We start from the raw sequence: 19,563 nt of genomic DNA, 5'->3' as shown, positions 1-19,563 counted from the left end.
CTTACTTACTAAATCAGTCACAGTAACAATCTAAATGTTATGTTATCACCTTAACCGTAATCTGAACAGGGAAGTGAAGCACCACCCACCTGAACGCCGCAGGGATGTTGTCTCTCCTCACGGCGAAAAAGAGTCCTTTCTTGCCGGGAGAACAACTTGCCATGGCTTTGAACCTAATATTTCCATAAGATAGCTTTTCCTTTGTCCATTTCTGCTCGCTTGTGGCTCATCAGTAGCAAGTGAACCGCAGCCAAGTTCCCCCGCTACGGCACTGCTCAAGGTTAAAAAAGGACGCGTGTGTGTTAATCGCCTGTGAAAAAATGAGTGCCGTTATTGGAATTTATAGTTAACTCTTTATTATCGCGTTAACTTTGACAGACCTACTAATAACATAACTTTTAATAAACTGATGCTTGGCTTCGCTGACCTCAAATATATTTTCTGGATGCCAGTTTATGAGGAGGCAACTTGCTTGAGTGCAGCTTGACAGAAACAAATGGTGAAAAAAATACATGGATGGATTGAGGATTTATCTAGACGAAAGTGTTGCTTTGCAGAATGCAGACTTTCTTACCTCCTCCAAGGAGGTTATTTTGTCTCCAGGATTTGTTTGTCTGTTTGTTAGCAATGTAACTCAAATAGTTACGGATAGATTTTGTATTACATTTTTCAGGAAGTGTCCCAAAAAACAATTCCTCTCATCGACTACAAACACACTTCACTTCCTGCTTACAGCGTTCCACGCCCTCCACCTTGGAACACCGTGCTGCGCACAGGATTCTGGGAGATTTTGTTTATTTTCGGGCCCGGCCAACACTAAAGCGCCGGACAAAAATTACACTCTTAAGTTTTTGTTTGATACTGTCAGGCGTCACAGTATTATTGTGAAGACTTTGAAACCTAAAAACCGCGGTATTTACAATACTGTTACACCCCTACCATCTCTGGTATATTTTTGGCAAGTCTGTAGTTGATGCAGTGCGCCGAGCTATTAAAGATAATTAAGGCAAGTAGAATTGCGGACGCAGTAGTAGCCCCCACAGTGAGAGATGAACTTGGTGTTGACCCATTGTCAGCTTTATAGACTCAAACATCATCATCGGCGGTCACTCGAACGAGTATGACGATCCTCCTGGTAGGGGTGTATCCCTTTATGGAGGATGCCTGTGCGTGGCTTAGTTTAACGTGGATAGACTGGTGCACAGACAGTCACCACACGATCCTTGACAGAATCGGGTCAGGGTCCAGTGGCATGGAGTCCAAGATGACTGGGGACCCTTTTCTGCTGCAGCCTTCTTCCGCCATCGCATCCGCTGTGGTAGTTCTTAAAATCTACCGTCTTCCGCCTGCTCCGCCGTTGAGGTCTTCACCGTATCCCTGGCTAGGGGGCAGTCAGGTACTAGGCCTTTGCCAAGGGCCACCTGGGGTAACAGTAGTAAAGGGGTTAACCTCCTAGTGCCCCAAGACCCCCATAGAGCACCCTCCTCTGCCGGATACACTTTAACGTCATGCCCATACAGTGGCGGAACATACACGAAGCAAAGTTCACGTTTTTCAACTGCGCTCACTTGTGTCACAACACTGCTCGGTAGGCCTGGGCGATATGGCCTACTGTTTAAAGATACCAATTACTGTATTTTTCGGACTATAAGTCGCTCCGGAGTATAAGTTGCACCGGCCGAAAATGCACAATAAAGAAGGAAAAAACATATGTACGTCGTACTGGAGTATAAGTCGCATTTTTTGGGGAAATTTATTTGATAAAATCCGAAACCAAGAATAGACATTTGAAATGCAATTTTTAAATAAATAAAGAATAGTGAACAACAGGCTGAATAAGTGTACGCCATATGACGCACAAATAACCAACTGAGAACGTGCCTGGTATGTTAACGCAACACATCATGGCAAGAGTCATTCAAATAACTACAACATATAGAACATGCTATGCGTTTACCAAACAATCTGTCACTCCCGATCGCTAAATCCGATGAAATCTTCTTCCTCTGTGTCGCCTCTGGTATGCGCCTCGCTAGCGTCTTTTCTTTCTGCTGCTCGATTGCTGTTCTCTGCAGCATATTTCACTACGTCCAGCTTGTAATCTGCAGTATATGATTTCCTTTTCGGTGCCATTTTAGTTCAGTCCTTCTCGGTTTTTATAAGTTACCGCCAATGTAGATGTGATCCATTTTAATAGCTTCGGCAGTAGCATATAGCAGTTAGCATATCATCACCCACAATGCACTTCTGCCATGACCGGCCCCCGCCAAATTCTTATTGGTTGGCGTGTGAGTGACGATTGCTGACGCGTGTGACGATTGTGGACATTTTCTTCAACGCTTACGCGAATGAGATAAATAATATTATTTGATATTTTACGGTAATGTGTTAATAATTTCACACATAAATTGCTCCGGATTATACGTCGCACCCACGGCCAAACTATGAAAAAAACGTCGACTTATAGTCCGACAAATACGGTAATACAAACGACAGACATAATTCAAAACTAATTTAGCTTTTTAAAAAAATCAAAAACCAGTTGTTTGAAATGACAATGCATCTTACCCTGAGCAAAATTCTAATTTGAATAATGTTTTTCTTTTTAGACTTGATATCAATTTGACTTTTTATGCAATAATTTTCAAATAACTAAGTTAAGAGCTTCCTCTAGAAGGCAATACTTCTGCTTAAATCAAATACTTCTGTAAACAAAAATGTAGCATTGTACATTGCATGTAAATAAATAACCATCTGCAACATTGAGAATAATAAATTGCAAACTTAAAACTTCTGTCTTGAAAAAAATACTTCTGTAAATGAAAATGTAGCATTGCAGTAAATCAATAAAGATACCAATAATCATTAAATAGGAATGCAATTATATCAGATCAATGAAGTGCAATTTTAAAACTTTGGTTTTGAATTAATTGATTAAATGCGTTGTAATTCCGTGAGAGATTTGCCGCAGCACACACAAGCTGTCTGATGTGGATGTGCAGAGCAACTGTTTAAAAGATCGCATTGTTCTCCTTTCTCATCATACAGGGTATCTTGTGTAAATGATTCCAACACAGTAAACTGCATCTTTGGTGGAGTTTGTTGTTGTTATTGTTGCCGTTTTGTCCGCCCCGTAGAGAGTTGCATTTCCCCCACTCAGCTCGATAATAACGTTTCAGATGCTGGAATAAGTTTGTTGGAGAGTTGTCCCGATACCAATATTTTAGTACCGGTACTGGTACTAAAATTATTTTGAAACTTTTCGGTAGAGATGTCCGATAATGGCTTTTTTGTCAACATCCGATATTCCGATATTGTCCAACTCTTAATTACCGATTCCGATATCAACCGATACCGATATATACAGTCGTGGAATTAACACATTATTATGCCTAATTTTGTTGTGATGCCCCGCTGGATGCATTAAACAATGTAACAAGGTTTTCCAAAATAAATCAACTCAAGTTATGGAAAAAAAATGCCAACATGGCACTGCCATATTTATTATTGAAGTCACAAAGTGCATTATGTTTTTTAACATGCCTCAAAACAGCAGCTTGGAATTTGGGACATGCTCTCCCTGAGAGAGCATGAGGAGGTTTAGGTGGGGGGCGGGGGGTATATTGTAGCGTCCCGGAAGAGTTAGTGCTGCAAGGGGTTCTGGGTATTTGTGCTGTTGTGTTTATGTTGTGTTACGGTGCGGATGTTCTCCCGAAATGTGTTTGTCATTCTCCTTTGGTGTGGGTTCACAGTGTTTAAAAAGTCATACATTTTTTACTTTTTGAAACCGATACCGATAATTTCCGATATTACATTTTAAAGCATTTATCGGCCGATAATATCGGACTGCCGATATAATGGGACATCTCTACTTTTCGGTACTTTTTGATACTTTTCTAAATAAAGGGGACCACAAAAAATTGCATTATTGGCTTTATTTGAACAAAAAATGTTAGGGTACATTAAACATATGTTTCTTATTGCAAGTTTGTCCTTAAACAAAATAGTGAACATACTAGACAACTTGTCTGTTAGTAGTAAGTAAACAAACAAAGGCTCCTAATTAATCTGCTGACGTATGCAGTAACATATAGTGTAATTTTCCATTCTATTGTTTTGTCAAATTTCTTAAGGACAAGTGGTAGAAAATTAATTATTAATCTACTTGTTCATTTACTGTTCATCTGCTTACCCCCGCGACCCGACCTCGGATAAGCGGAAGAAGATGGATGGATCTGCTTACTTTTTCTTTTAACATGTTCTGTCTACACTTCTGTTAAGTTAAGGTACCAATGATTGTCACACACACACTAGGTGTGGCGAAATTACTCTCTGCATTTGACCCATCACCCTTGATCACCCCCTCGGAGGTGAGGGGAGCAGTGGGCAGCAGCGGTGGCCGCGCCCGGGAATCATTTTTGGTGATTTAACCCCCAATTCCAACCCTAGATGCTGAGTGTCAAGCAAGGAGGTAATGGGTCCCATTATTATAGTCTTTGGTATGACTCGGCTGGGGTTTGAACTCACAACCTACCGATCTCAGGGCAGACACTCTAACCACAAAATGTAATAATCACTTATTCTTCTGTTGTTTGGATACTTTACATTAGTTTTGGATGATACCACAAATTTAGGTATCAATCCGATACCAAGTCGTTACAGGATCATACTTTGGTCATATTCAAAGTCCTCATGTGTCATGGGACATATTTCCTGAGTTTATAAACATAATATAAATTAAAAAAAAACGAAAGAAGATGTTGTGATGCCAAAATATATTGACGTAATCATAGTAGTATCTAGGGATGATGTTCGAAACCGGTTCTCCCAATTGTTTGATAAGAAAAGAACTGATTCCATGGATTCAAATCCCTTTTTGAGAACTGGTTCCCGTTATCGAAGCCACTATACCGTATTTTCGCGACCATAGGGCGCACCGTATTAAAAGCGCCGTGTCAGTTACGTGTGCCATTTCTGTATTTAACGCATAAATAAGGCGCAGCGTATTTTTGGGCGCAGGCATGGTTAAACATACGCTAGCTTAAAACATACGCTAGCATGCATGGACGCTGTTTTAAAAAGGCAGCAGGAGCAAAGCTGAGTTCGGTTGTACTTTATTGAAGTATTTATCAATGTACTCACATTATTTTTTGATCAATCCTCATCCACAAATCCATCAAAGTCCTCATCTTCTGTGTCCGAAATGAACAGCTGGGCAAGTTCTCCATCTAACACGCCAGATTCCCTCTCCTCTTTTTCAAAGTCAGTCTCGTTGTCCATTAGCATAGCAAGCTAGCCCAACAGTAAAAGCCGACTTCTCTTGTCCCGTTGTGCGTATCGATTCTCTACCGTGCTGGTCCCCTTCTTCTCCAGTGTGCTTCACCGGGATGTCGAAAGTGAGCGTCCATGTTGGTGATGTGTTTGTCGACAATTTTTTTTATTTTTTTTTTATTTACAACGCACATAGCAGCACTTAATGCTCACCTGAAACCTTCACCTTATAACGGCCGCATGCTGTCCTCAGTCACGTCCGCTTTTCCTCCATATAAACAGCGTGCCAGCCCAGTCATACAACATCTACGGCTTTTGGAACTCAGTGCACACACAACAACCTATCTGGATTCGATAAGAGATTCGATAAGGAATCGGTTCGATAAGAGGATTTGATAATGGGCTCGAACTCGATAATTTAACGAACATCATCCCTAGTGGTATCGTTTCTGTACTTGGTATCATTACAGTGGATTTCAGGTGTAGATCCACCAATTGTGTTTGTTTACATTTTGACGCCGGTGAGCTACGGTGTGTAATGAAGCATGTTTAGCTATTCCTCGTCCTGCAGAGATGATACTTGTCAGAAACGTACTTTATTTGTCGCCGTGGAGGCAAGGATTAGTGATTTAGAAGTAGCTAAAACACTGCCGACTGGGGCTGGACTTTAGCCGCTAGCTAGCTAGCTCGCCATGTCTTAGAGCACCTCTTCCATAACTTCACCTTTATCGTTAGTTTTTAAGCCAAAATGCGTCCGTTCTCCCTTTTCTGTTTACACACTGTCTGTTTGTAAGTACTCTGTGGTTGTGCGCTACCAAACATGATCCTCTGCTCGTAAACCAGCAATGACACGACGTGGACGACGACGAGGGAGCGTGGGAATGGGGGACCGGTACTTTTCAGAGGCGGCATAGTACCGAAAATGAGTCATTAGTATCGCGGTACTTTACTAAAGGGTTGTACACCGTACAACCCTAGTTTGTTGTGCTGCTCTTTTTTAAAGAAACTTTGCACCGTGCAGTCATTTGTTTCACGCCTGTTGCCGCAATTATAAAGCACTGACAACTCTTTTCTTGGAACAAACGTCTCGCTCTTGTTAGCATTGGCTATGTTTTGCTATGTTTTTCATATTGGTCCGTATTTTATGTGACACCGATCCACCAAAACGTATTAAAAGATCAAAATCAGGTCAAAGAATAAATGAAATGTTTTCCACTCCTCACTTCTGAGACTTTGACTGCATTTACAAAGCATGGCAAAGTGGCCCAAATCTGAATTTTTTAAGATCAGATTTTTTTTCCAGCTCACTGTATACACTGCAAGTAAAATGTGACTTTTATCAGACAGTCCCCAATGTGCCCTCGACGTCACTTGCATGCGCACCTTGATAAAGTGATAACAAAGTACCGTATTTTCCACACTGTAAGGCGCACCTAAAAACCTCCAATTTTTTCAAAAGCTGACAGTGAGCCCTATAATCCGTTGCGCCTTATATATGGACCAATATTGAGCCTCCAACAGGTAAAAGTTTCAATCAATCAATCAATCGCAACTACGGTAAGCAACCGCCGACTTCATTTTCCCCCGTAGAAGAAGAAGAAGCGCGCGGTGCATGCTGGGATATTTGACTGCGCGAGGCGTGCCGTTTCATTTCCATTTGTTTGTTTATGTAAAGACCCCAAAATGGCTCCTATTAAGAGACACGCTTACGACGCAGAGTTTAAACTTAAGACGATCAGTCACGCAGTAGAACACAGGAATAGAGCAGCAGCGAGAGAATTTAACATTGTCACTGAACTGCTAGACAACAGCAGCGACACTGACTCGATTAATGACGACTTCGACGAGACGAAGCCGCGCATGTTGGATGCCGTAATTGCCCAACTGTTTAATTCGGACACTGAAGAAGAAGAATTCGAGGGTTTCGTGGATGAGGAATAACTTCATAAAGTGAGCTTTACATGTTTATTTTGTGTGTTGTGTTGTGTGACATTAACGTTTGAGCAACGTTGAGTTATTGATATATTGTTATTGCTCTGCACTATTTCGAGTGTTACTATATTGTGATTGCACTAACGTTTGATTTACCCTAACAGTATCACTGTTTTCTACGTGTTTATTGAATCAGGGAAAAGTTCCCCTCCACTATGTGATATAAATGTTGCACTACATGTTATACCTTGCTGTTGTTAAAAGATAAACAAAACACCACGTCACTGACTTTACCTCGGGGAAAATAATAAAACCGCTGTTTATTCATTTTGGGAGTGAACAGAGTTGTCAGAACGCTGGTTTGTAATCTAATAATAAAGTTTGACTGACCTATCTGACTGTTTTGTTGACATTCCCTTTAGTGCAGCTCCATCTAATGGATGCATAAAGTAACCCCAGCCTCTACTGTAGCGTCTATTCTATGCGCCTTATAATGTGGTGCGCCTTATAATGCGGTGTGCCTTCTATATGAACAAAGTTTTAAAATATGTCATTCATTGAAGGTGCGCCCTATAATCCGGTGCGCCTTATAGTGCGGAAAATACGGTAAGTTGACCGGGAGGAATTCACTACTACAACACCTTTAAAAAAATAAAAAATAAATAAAAATTGTTTTTTACGTAAAAGTAAATGAAAGTAATATAATGTATGAATGAATGTATTTAGTGTAATATATCTGGGAGGTTGCAATCTTTTTATGGTTGTTATGCAGAGGAGACACAGACATCAGCATGGATCTACAGGAGCTTTACTTTTCAACTCACATGTAAGCTAATGCGCAATAGCGTCAATTCCGGTCTTTCAACAATCACTATTTCTTCAGAATCAAAATACATTTTCATATATTACATATAGCCTATTATTTGCGCAAGATTGACAAGTGATGCACCGAAAATGTGGTCGTCTAAATAAGGAACCGAAACCGGTTGTTGTTATGAAACATCCATTTCCGCAGGCAACTGCGTCTCTCCAGCGCACACGACTGACTTAGCTCGCCCAAAGCTGACGAAAAAATCGCATTCAGGTCAGATTGCGACTGCAGTCACATTTGAAAAGATCAAATTCCAATTGGATTCAGGACTACCTCCTTTTCTGTCATCTTCATTACTGTCCTATAATATGGTCCGCTACGACTAAGTCTGACCTGAACAAACTGCAACTTGTTCAGAACAGCTTGAACTGGTGCTTAAATGTTCTTTGTGCACTAATATTTCATATATGCATTCATGCCTGTCCTGGTTATCTGTTGAACAAAAGATTAATTGTAGTCTCCTTATGTTCTTCAAAACTATCATGTTAGATCAATCACCAGATTACAACAGTTTTTAAAATGAACTAACACACATATTCATGACACTAGGAATGCCAGCAATGGCTCTTTGGCACTTCCTGCTCCCAGGACCAATCTCCTCAAACATACAGTCATGTATAGATGTATATTATTCTGGAATCGGTTGCCATCCCACATTAATCTCTCATAAGGTAAATTGTCATTCAAGACAGCTTTGAAGATACACCTATTGCAGCTGCCCACTTGACATGAATTTGTAATACTGAGTTTAACTAGCTTTTTTATCTTATGTTGTACTTTTCTTTTGTATAATGTTTGGTAATGTATGTATTCTTTGTATTTTTATTTTGTATGCTCCTATATGGACCCCAGGAAGACTAGCGGTCGCCTTGGCGTCAGCTAATGGGGATCCATTCAATAAAAAATAAACCTCCTGATGTGGCGTGAATCTGATACCAAAAGATCAGATTTGAAGCACTTTGAAACTTTTAAACTGGCAATAAATCAGATCTGTGTCACTAGAGGGCAAAAAAAATTAGATTTGGTGTTCAGTGTAAACAGGCCAAATGTTGATGATTGGCTCCAACATTTTGCTCGGAGCAGCCGGTGGCGAGTACTACTTTTGCAGAATACTCGCCTTCCTCATCTCTTGTAACATTTAATGGTCGTATACATTTTTCATGCCTCTTTATTTCACTGCTTTGTAAAGCTTTGGAGTACGCCATGACAGACACAAATGTTACCAACACGCAAGGATTGTGGGAAATGTAGTGTTTTACGGAAGTTTCACAGGAAACCACAACGCCTATGTGGGTCACTGGATGCTCTCTAATACACCTGCGACCTGCATCGACCAGCGCCGTAGGCGACTATGTGTCACATTCTGTCTTTGTGGTTGTCTGTCAACGGGCATGTTTTTTTAGTCTTGTTGATGGCCACCCAAGTACAACAACCTCTTCATCACTTCCTGTTTTTTGTCTCCACACAGATTCATGTACTGGACTGACTGGGGGGAGGTTCCAAAAATCGAGCGAGCCGGGATGGACGGAACCAATCGCTCCATAATCATTGATAGAGACATCTACTGGCCCAACGGGCTGACGCTGGACTACAACCAGCAAAAACTGTACTGGGCAGACGCCAAGCACAACTTTATCCACCGCTGTGACCTGGACGGCACTAACAGGTAAGGGGCAGCACCGTGCGTGCTTGCATGTGCGTGTGTGAATGCGCACGCTGATGCACATTTCATGTTGTTTCAGAGCGGTGGTGGTGAAAGGAGAGCTGCCTCATCCCTTTGCCCTCACCCTGTATGAGGACACGCTGTTTTGGACCGACTGGAACACACACTCCATCCACTCCTGCATGAAAGACAATGGCGGCGTACAGCGCGTTGTCCACTCGGACATCTTCTCGCCCATGGACATCCACGTCTTCAGTTCCAAGAGACAAGTCCAGTGTAAGTTTGCTTGTGGTCGCAGATATGTCCTCGCCGCAGTGGTAAAGTTGTGTAACTATTTTATTAATCTCCCGTGACACGCAGCCAGCACGCCGTGCTCGTTGAACAACGGTGGATGCTCTCACCTCTGCCTGCTGTCACCTGACAAGCCCTTTTACCAGTGTGCCTGTCCCACCGGGGTCCAGCTGCTCCAGGACTCCAAGACCTGCCGAGACGGTGAGTGGACTATTGTCCCACGCTAAAAGACTTATTATTATTGCTGTTGTTATTATTATCTAGCGAGTTAATCAGAGAATTTTTTTTATTTTGAAATATTTTTTTAATTGCAGAAATTAAATCAGAGCAACTGGACTGGCTTGATTTTCTTTACGAATGCACAATAATTTTTTTCAAGATGTTTAGGCCAATACAGATAACTGATAACTTATTTATTTGTATTATTTTACAATTTAGATTGAACTTTGTGCACACCTTGTTTTGTGGCTGGCATAGGGGCAACTTCTTTAGCAGTGCAGGCGTCTTAGTAGGCTCTCAAAACAGTCTGAGTGATGTTGGTGTTTCAGGTGGCTGATGAGGTTTGATGTGTTGAAGCACAATGTTTTTATTTTCCTTCTTTGCGGAATGTTTGCAGAACACTTTTGCACTCGAAATGCCTTCCTCTGAAACAATCCCACACGATCGACGCCATATTTGTTTAAAATGAATTCAGTGGAAGTTTACAACAGTACAGGCTAGAGAAAAGTAATGCTAGATTTGCATCAGACTAACCCACTAACAGCATAGTACAGGTAATCTCACGTCATTGGAGCGTTTACTTTTATTGGAGCTATTTTTAAATGAAGTTAAGTTAAAGTTAAAGTACCAATGATTGTCACACACACACTAGGTGTGGTGAAATTTGTCCTTTGCATTTGACCCATCCCCTTGTTCACCCCCTGGGAGGTGAGGGGAGCAGTGGGCAGCAGCGGTGCCGCACCCGGGAATCATTTTTGGTGATTTAACCCCAAATTCCAACCCTTGATGCTGAGTGCCAAGCAGGGAGGTAATGGGTCCAATTTTTATAGTCTTTGGTATGACTCGGCCGGGGTTTGAACCCACAACCTACCGATCTCAGGGCGGACACTCTAACCACTGGGCCACTGATTAGAATAATAAATGTTATTAGACTTATTGTATGTCATAATTTCTCATATCTTGTCTATTTACTGTGTACCCTTGATTCGTACCATCAGATCTCCCTTCCTTTTCTGGCCCCTGTTGGCCTGCGTAAACGCAGTTACTCATTCATACATTGACTTGTCCCAGCACTTCCATTCTGATGTTGGACTGCAATTTGTTTGACTTTATGTATTATTTCCAGTGTTATCAAGAGTATGTCTGCCTTTTTATTTTGTACAAGTTTGCCACTGTCAATAAGTATTTGCGGGAAGAGCTACCACACAAATTAAATGACTGGCAATGTAGTCGTGGCTGAGACGGTGTGCTGTGGGTTTAACCTGTGGATTTTTTATGTCTGTGTTTTAATTTCTAAAGATGAAGTATTTCATTTCTGTTATGAATTGTGCTATCATTATTAACCTGCAAGCATCCGTCGTTCTTTGACGCTGCTGCATTGCACGTGTGCATGGAATGTTGCCGGGGCATACAGTAGCTCTTCCAATCGTGCCAGAGGAGGGGAAGCGTGCCGTGCCTGTGCACAGATCAGTGGGCTCACACTAGCCAAATGTTGCAGACTTAGCATGGTAGCAATGAGCCAAAATTCAATACATTTGTCCGTGTTGAGAGCATCCAAGTGTGGTCTTGGGACTCTGAATCTCCTTAAGGGAGGTTGAAGTGCGAATGTGATGAGCACTGATGACTTTTACATTTCTTGTGTCGTTTGCTAAAAAGTACAAGGGGAAGAAATGTTGTGGACTTCAGAAAGTTTGGTTCACATTTTTCTTAAAGTACGTCACAGAAGACAAAAACATTTGCAGACTATTTTCTGCTTTCCCAAAAGGAGGAAGCATCATCATCCTCAGCAAAATGACCCCTCCCCCCACCACTGGGCGGTTGTTTGGGTGAATGGCAGCTTGGACGCTCCCATCTCCTTTTATTTACATTTTTTGCTTCAGTGCCCTGGCCCGCAGGAAGGGGGGCTTTTGTTGAAGGTGGGGTCACGTGCTCCTGCCGCAGACAATGCTGCCTTTCACTGGTGGAGCTGAACTATTTGAGCTCCTTAAATGAGTGTGTGCTGAAACGTGGCGGCGCCATTGTTGACGTGGGCCTCTCACAGCTTTGTGACTTTGTTTTCTTTGTGCTGCACACACACACACACACACACACACACACACACACACACACACACACACACACAATTACACACACTACATCATGCAACTTGCCGTCATCATTGTGTGTGTGTGTAATTTTTGGATTTCAAATGTTTCGAGCATCACAGGAACTACGATGCCCTGCGTCGACCTTGTCTATGCGTAGACGTCTTACAAGCTGTGCCTTCGTGTGCAGGTGCCACTCGAATGTTGCTCTTGGCTCGACGAACGGACCTGCGCCGCATTTCTCTGGATACGCCCGACTTCACCGACATCATCCTGCAGGTGGATGACATCCGTCACGCCATCGCCATCGACTACGACCCCGTTGAGGGATACATCTACTGGACAGATGACGACGTCAAGGCCATCCGCCGCTCCTTACCTGACGGCAGCGACGCCCAATTTGTAGTCACGTCGCAGGTCAACCACCCAGACGGCATTGCGGTTGACTGGATCGCCCGGAATCTATACTGGACCGATACCGGCACCGACCGGATCGAGGTGACCAGGCTAAACGGGACAATGCGAAAGATCCTGATCTCCGAAGACTTGGACGAGCCCAGAGCCATCGTCCTGGACCCGGTGGCTGGGTGAGTGCAAAATTTTAATTCCTTGTTTTTCGTTTTTGCACATGAAGACCTCATCTTTTCCTCGTTTGGGTGTCAGGTACATGTACTGGACTGACTGGGGCGAAGTCCCAAAGATTGAGCGTGCCGACCTGGACGGGATGGAGCGAGTGGTGATGGTCAATACCTCTCTGGGTTGGCCCAACGGCCTCGCGCTCGACTATGAAGAACGCAAGATCTACTGGGGGGACGCCAAGACTGACATGATTGAGGTGGGTGGTTCTTCTATCTGAATGAATATATTGATGGAGCGTTTTGCAACTTTAAACATTATTTTAGTTTGTGTGTGTGTAGGCGAGTGAGACTGTTGCGTGCTCCCTCCTTACGCTCGTTACTTTCTCTCTTGTGCGGTGACCCCGCCTCACCCCCTCCCCGCCTCTGGTGTTGCTCAGACCTCCCTCCCTCAGCTCGAGCACATCTGGTTCCGATTGGGGCCCGCACGCCAGCTGCGGTCGGCTGTGTTTAGAATAGAAGCAGAATCTGAAAGTACGCCACACTGTGGTGAAACATTCCCAATCCAGAGAAGAACTTTTAGCTGGCGATGGAAACGGGATTTTATATTTATACTGACCACATATGTACACTACTTGTGTGAAGCTTGTCTCTCCTGTGGACGTGTGCGTCAACACATAGTGGACCGACTCCTACATGCAGTGATGTCAGCAAACATGGCGTGTCAAAGTGCCGAGTAGGGCTAAGTTAAAAAAAAAAGGATGTTATTGGTTATAGATCGATATATTTTAAATTTTGCATTATGGACTCACCTTACATGATATCGATTAGACCAGGGGTAGGGAACCTATGGCTCTAGAGCCAGATGTGGCTCTTTTGATGACTGCATCTGGCTCTCAGATAAATCTTAGCTGACATTGCTTAACACGATAAGTAATTAATAATTCAGCTGGTAATCACAGTGTTAAAAATAACGTTCAAAATATAAAACATTCTCATGCATTTTAATCCATCCATCCGTTTTCTACCGCACCTGTTCAAGAAGTCGCATTAATGGTAAGAAGTATTTTATTTATTATTGGTTAGCTTCAGAATAACAATGTTATTAAAAAGAATAAGAGACTTATTATACTCTAAAAATGTTGGTCTTACTTAAAAATGCATGCATCTAGTTGTATTCAGTGTTAAAAAATATTATATGGCTCTCATGGAAATACTTTTTAAAATATTTGGCTTTCATGGCTCTCTCAGCCAAAAAGGTTCCCGACCCCTGGATTAGACCCACCCTGCCACCTACTAGTTTTGTGAGTGGAGCAGCAGTATCACACGATGCTAATGCTAGCTTCCAACAACAAGCCATCCAGGGCAAAACACAAGAAACTAAGGGGCTTTCTAGCATGACCACTCTATTTTTCAGCAGGCAATGAAGATTCAGTAACAGAGGCCATCGCAAATTTTGTTGACAAGGGTTTACATCCCCACTTGCTCGGTGGTTCGTTCACGTGCTCAAAGGCGACCACGCTACGTTTTGATCATGCAATGTAAACATGGACTGAAACTCGGGCTGCAGCTACAGATCATTTTAATATTTGGCGGTGAGGCTCAGATGGTAGAGCAGCTGTATCAGCAAATTGTGGTTCCTGGTTCGCATCCAGCTTCCGCCATCTTAGTCACGACCGTTGTGTCCTTGGGCAAGACACTTCACCCACCTTACTCCTGATAGGTTGTGGTTAGCGCCTTGCATGGCAGCTTCCGCCATCAGTGTGTGAATGGGTGAATGTGACGTACAATGTAAAGCACTTTGGGTATCATGCAGGTGGAGTAGAGTGCTATATAAATACATACCATTTACCATAGTAATCGAGTAATCTATCAATTAGTTTGTTTGATTAATCGAGTAAATGATTTTTCTGCTTGCCATAACCTTCCTTCTTTTTTCCTAACAAAAGCGTCATCAACATTGAAATTAACATGTGTGGATGAATAATAAAAAATAAAGAAAACTTCTGCTGTTTGCCACCACACAAATCACGGCACCCTCACAGCACCACTCCCTGGTCCTCTTTATTGCAGTGAGTGTGCGGAAACAATGTCCGCTTATTTTTATGTGTTTTTTTAATTTGTTTTAGTTACTCATTAAACGATTAATCGAAGTACACTGAACAAAAATATAAACGCAACACTTTAGTTTTTGCTCCCATTTTTCATGAGTTGAACTCAAATATCTAAAACTTTTACTATTTACACAAAAGACCTATTCCTCTCAAATATTGTTCACAAATCTGTCGAAAGCTGTGTTAGTGAGCACTTCTTCTTTGCCAAGATAATCCATCCCACCTCACAGGTGTGGCATATCAAGATGCTGATTAAACAGCATGATAGTTGCACAGGTAAAAGGCCACTCTGAAAATGTGTAGTTTTATCACAAAGCACAATGCCACAGATGTCGCAAGTTTTGAGGGAGCGTGCAGTCGGCATGCTGACTGCAGGAATGTCCAACAGAGCTGTTTGCCCCTGAATTGAATGTTCATTTCTCTACCATAAGCTGTCTCCAAAGGCATTTCAGAGAATTTAGCAGTACATTGAACTGGCCTCACAACCGCAGACCACATGTAACCACACCAGCCCAGGACCTCCACATTCAGCAGATGCACCTCCGTGATCGTCTGAGACCAGCCACCTTGACAGCTGCTACAACAATTGGTTTGCATAACCAAATAATTTCTGCACAGACTGTGAGAAACCATCTCAGGGAAGCTCATCTGCATGCTTGTCGTCCTCATCGGGGTCTCGACCTGACTGCAGTTTGTCGTCGTAACCCACTTGAGTGGGTAAATACTCACATTCGATAGTGTCTGGCACGTCGGAGAGGTGTTCCCTTCACGGATGAATCCCGGTTTTCACTGTTCAGAGCGGTTTGTTGATGTCAACGTTGTGGATATAGTGACCAATGGTGGGGGTGGGATTATGGTATGGGCAGGCGTATGTTAAGGACAACGAACGCAAGTGCATTTTATTGATTGCATTTTGAATGGACAGAGATACCATGACGACATCCTGAGGTCCATTGTTGTGCCATTCACCCGAGACCGTCACCTCATGTTGCAGCATGACAATGCACGGCCCAATGTTGCAAGGATCTGTACACAATTCCTGGAAGCTGAAAACATTCCAATTCTTGCATGGCCAGCATACTCACCGGACATGTCACCCATTGAGCATTTTTGGTATGCTGTGGATCGGCGTATTCGACACCATGTTCAAGTTCCTGCCAATACCCAGAAACTTGGCACAGCTATTGAAGAAGAGTGGACCAACATTCCACAGGATACAATCAACAACCTGATCAACTCGATGCGAAGGAGATGTGTTGCACTGCGTTAGGTAAATGGTGGTCACACCAGATACTTCTCTGACCCCACCAGATCCCCAATAAAGCAAAACTGCACATTTCAGATTGGCCTTTTATTGTGAGCACCCTAAGTCACACCTGTGCAATAATCACGCTGTTTAATCAGCTTGTTGATATGCCACACCTGTGAGGTGGAATGGATTATCTTGGCAAAGAAGAACTGCTTACTAACACAGATTTGTGAACAATATTTGAGAGGAATACGTCTTTTGTGTCTTTAGTAAAAGTTTTAGATCTTTGAGTTCAATTCATTAAAAATATCAGCAAAAAAAGTTGTGATTATATTTGTATTTATATTTGTGTACAGTATAACATAATATAGCTCTAAGCTTTTTTGTAATTGATTAATTGTTACAGTCCTAACTGAAATAGTTATTTTTATTGGTTATATTTGTAACTGAGGCCTTGTTCACTTTGCAGGTCAATTCCGATTTTTCTGTCCAAACGCGACCTGTATCTGATTTTTTTCATGTCAATGTGAAGAACAGTGCAATTCTGAATTTTTCATATCTGACCCGAGCCCCTTTAGTATGTGGAAATAAATCGGATATAAATGCGATGTGTCCTCAATGTGAACGCTCCCGCGCTCAGGTCGCATTCATCCGACCACAACGTCATCAATTAGCGATAGACGTCATAATTATTCACCAAAATAGACAGTTACAAAATAAATAGTTGACAATAGAGCAGAAAATGTTGACTTTGATTGCACAAAATCCTTGAAATTGCCACAAATGCCGACCAGGGCTGAAGCCGTTTTTACTTCTTTAAACATTGCAGTGTGTGCGCCGTCATGACATCAGTCCGCAAGAGGGTCAGATTGCATTCACAATAGAAATCGCATTTTTTTGTGTGAACGGCCACTAAAAAGATCGGATTTTGACAAAAAGATTTGAATTAGACATCCGACCCTGCAGTGTGAACATAGCCCGGGAGTGTTGTAAGATTTGGTTCAAGGTCACTATTAAGAAAGGTACGGCAGCCGTAACTCGGGCATACTTTTGTTTACATCTTCATCTCCCCACACGCAGCACTGTCCTCATGTTACCCAGAAAAACCAAGAGCACACTTAAGGCCTTCACAAAAAAAATTACTGTACGGTACATCCCGTCTGACTGCTCTAATTACATAACAGTCAGAGAAAATTACCTTACATATTTACTGTTACGATTATTATACATAATGCCATTTGCAGTAATGGAATGTTGCAGTACAAGTACCTTGTAATTTCACTTGTGAACAAGAGACTATTACATTTCAAGTTTAAACAGTTGGCACTAAAAACCTGTTTATGATAAAGAGAAAAATAAAAGTACCGGTACATTTGTATTTTGTAACAGACTTGAGAGTTAATTATTTAAGTGCAGTGGGCTCAAGTATATGCAACCAAAACAATAAATAAAATTGCTAAATAAAGTATTGACAAAGTTGCACGTCAATATTACACATGTCGGCAGAGGTAGAGTTGTACATTACTTAACTAACAATGAAGTTTGAATCGGTTTTTAATAAAAATTGCAAAGTACCAATATAAACTACATTATAAGCAGATATATTAACAAGTCATATGCAAACTTAAGTGTGGCAGATTCCGAGTGAGGAATCCAAAGGTTTAAACTGAAATATTCCCACACTGGTGCGGTGGCATTTGGTTTTGTGATCGTTTTGTCCATGTTAGCTGCTTAATGCTAACTAGTTGCACTGTGTGATGCTAGCGGGCCAGCGGCCCCGCCTCGCCACACAAAGAGTCGAAGACACCTAATGGGAACGAGATAATTCACCACTTTCTTTTTATTCAGCTATGGCACAATTGCGCTTAGCTGCTGAAAGCGGTAGAGATGCGCGGATAGGCAATTATTTAATCCGCAACCGCATCACAAAAGTCGTCAACCATCCGCATCCACCCGAACTAACATTTAATCAAGACCGCAATCGCCCGCACCCGCCCATGTTATATATCTAATATAGACGATGCAAGGCATTAGTGAGGTTATAAAGCTTTTGCCTGTTAAAGAAAGGAGACTGATCCAATGCAGCAGAGACAATGCGTGCCACGCTGTCACGGCCCAGACGCACACCAGTGCGCAATCATCTGGGAGCTGCGCTGAGCGCACCTCCAAGCGCGTGGAGGTGCGATGTCCCTCGCACCCGCGGCGGCTCCACCCGGGCTCGCGCCCGAGGCTTCAGCGCGCACCGCGGCGGCCATCCTACTCGTCGCGGCCTAGCCCTCGCGGCTCTCGCTGCCAGCGACGGCCGGGTATGGGCCCGACGCTCCAGCGCCATCCATTTTCAGGGCTAGTTGATTCGGCAGGTGGGTTGTTACACACTCCTTAGCGGGTTCCGACTTCCATGGCCACCGTCCTGCTGTCTATATCAACCAACACCTTTTCTGGGGTCTGATGAGCGTCGGCATCGGGCGCCTTAACCCGGCGTTCGGTTCATCCCGCAGCGCCAGTTCTGCTTACCAAAAGTGGCCCACTCGGCTCACCAGGGTGAGCCCCACCCCTTTCGTGAGCGCACTGCGCGCGGAGTGACCCCTGTTACGCGCCCCCGGCAACGGGGGTGGCGGGCAGGTAAGCTGCGCGCGCGGAGCGCGCGGAGTGACCCCTGTTACGAGCCCCCGGCCACGGGGGTGGCGGGCAGGTAAGCTGCTTACCTGCTGCGCGTGACGCCGGCCGCGGCGAAGGCGGACGAGACGGGGTGTCGGTGCGGTGGGCGTGGTGGTGACCCTGGACGTGCGTCGGGCCCTTCTCGCGGATCACCTCAGCTACGGCTCCCGGTGGGGCCCTCTCGGGGGAAGGGGCCTCGGTCCCGGACCCCGGCGAGGCGTCCCTTCTCCGCTCCGTAAAAGTGTCCATCACTTTTTTTTTTCTTCTGTTGTGGCATATGCTGCAGGTGCCTGCTCGTTTTTCGTATGTGGGTAACAACATTTAACTATGTATACGGTATATATTTCCGAATTGGTTTAACTGCCACCCGCCTGAATCTATTTAAAATCTAATTTTTTTTTATTTCAACCACCCGACCCGCGGATAAAATCTAATTTTTTTTAATTTCAACCGCCCGACCCGCGGATAATCCGCGGACTCCGCGGTTGTGTCCGCAAGCCGCGCATCTCTAGAAAGCGGCTAAAAGCATGAATGCTCTTGAAGCATGCACATGCCGATTTATCAACGCTGGAAATTACCGGCTTGATTTTCATTTATCGTCCGTTAATTGACTTATCAAGGCCTAGGTTTCTGTGT

General features: G+C 43.3%; 1 protein-coding gene across 1 annotated transcript in view; it reads left to right on the top strand.

Annotated features, from left to right (window-relative positions):
- Positions 1-19,563, top strand: part of lrp6 (low density lipoprotein receptor-related protein 6) — a 57,864-nt gene that overhangs the window by 28,846 nt on the left and 9,455 nt on the right. The window contains exons 3-7 of the mRNA XM_061959701.1: positions 9,543-9,740; positions 9,817-10,013; positions 10,098-10,229; positions 12,522-12,918; positions 12,995-13,166. Of these exons, the coding sequence (XP_061815685.1) occupies positions 9,543-9,740; positions 9,817-10,013; positions 10,098-10,229; positions 12,522-12,918; positions 12,995-13,166 (1,096 nt within the window). The remainder of the gene's footprint in view (positions 1-9,542; positions 9,741-9,816; positions 10,014-10,097; positions 10,230-12,521; positions 12,919-12,994; positions 13,167-19,563) is intronic.

Source organism: Nerophis lumbriciformis, linkage group LG05 (assembly GCF_033978685.3).
Source record: "Nerophis lumbriciformis linkage group LG05, RoL_Nlum_v2.1, whole genome shotgun sequence".
Taxonomy (NCBI): Eukaryota; Metazoa; Chordata; class Actinopteri; order Syngnathiformes; family Syngnathidae; genus Nerophis; species Nerophis lumbriciformis.
Note: the sequence above shows the minus strand (reverse complement) of the source record. Positions and strands in the feature narration are given on the sequence as shown.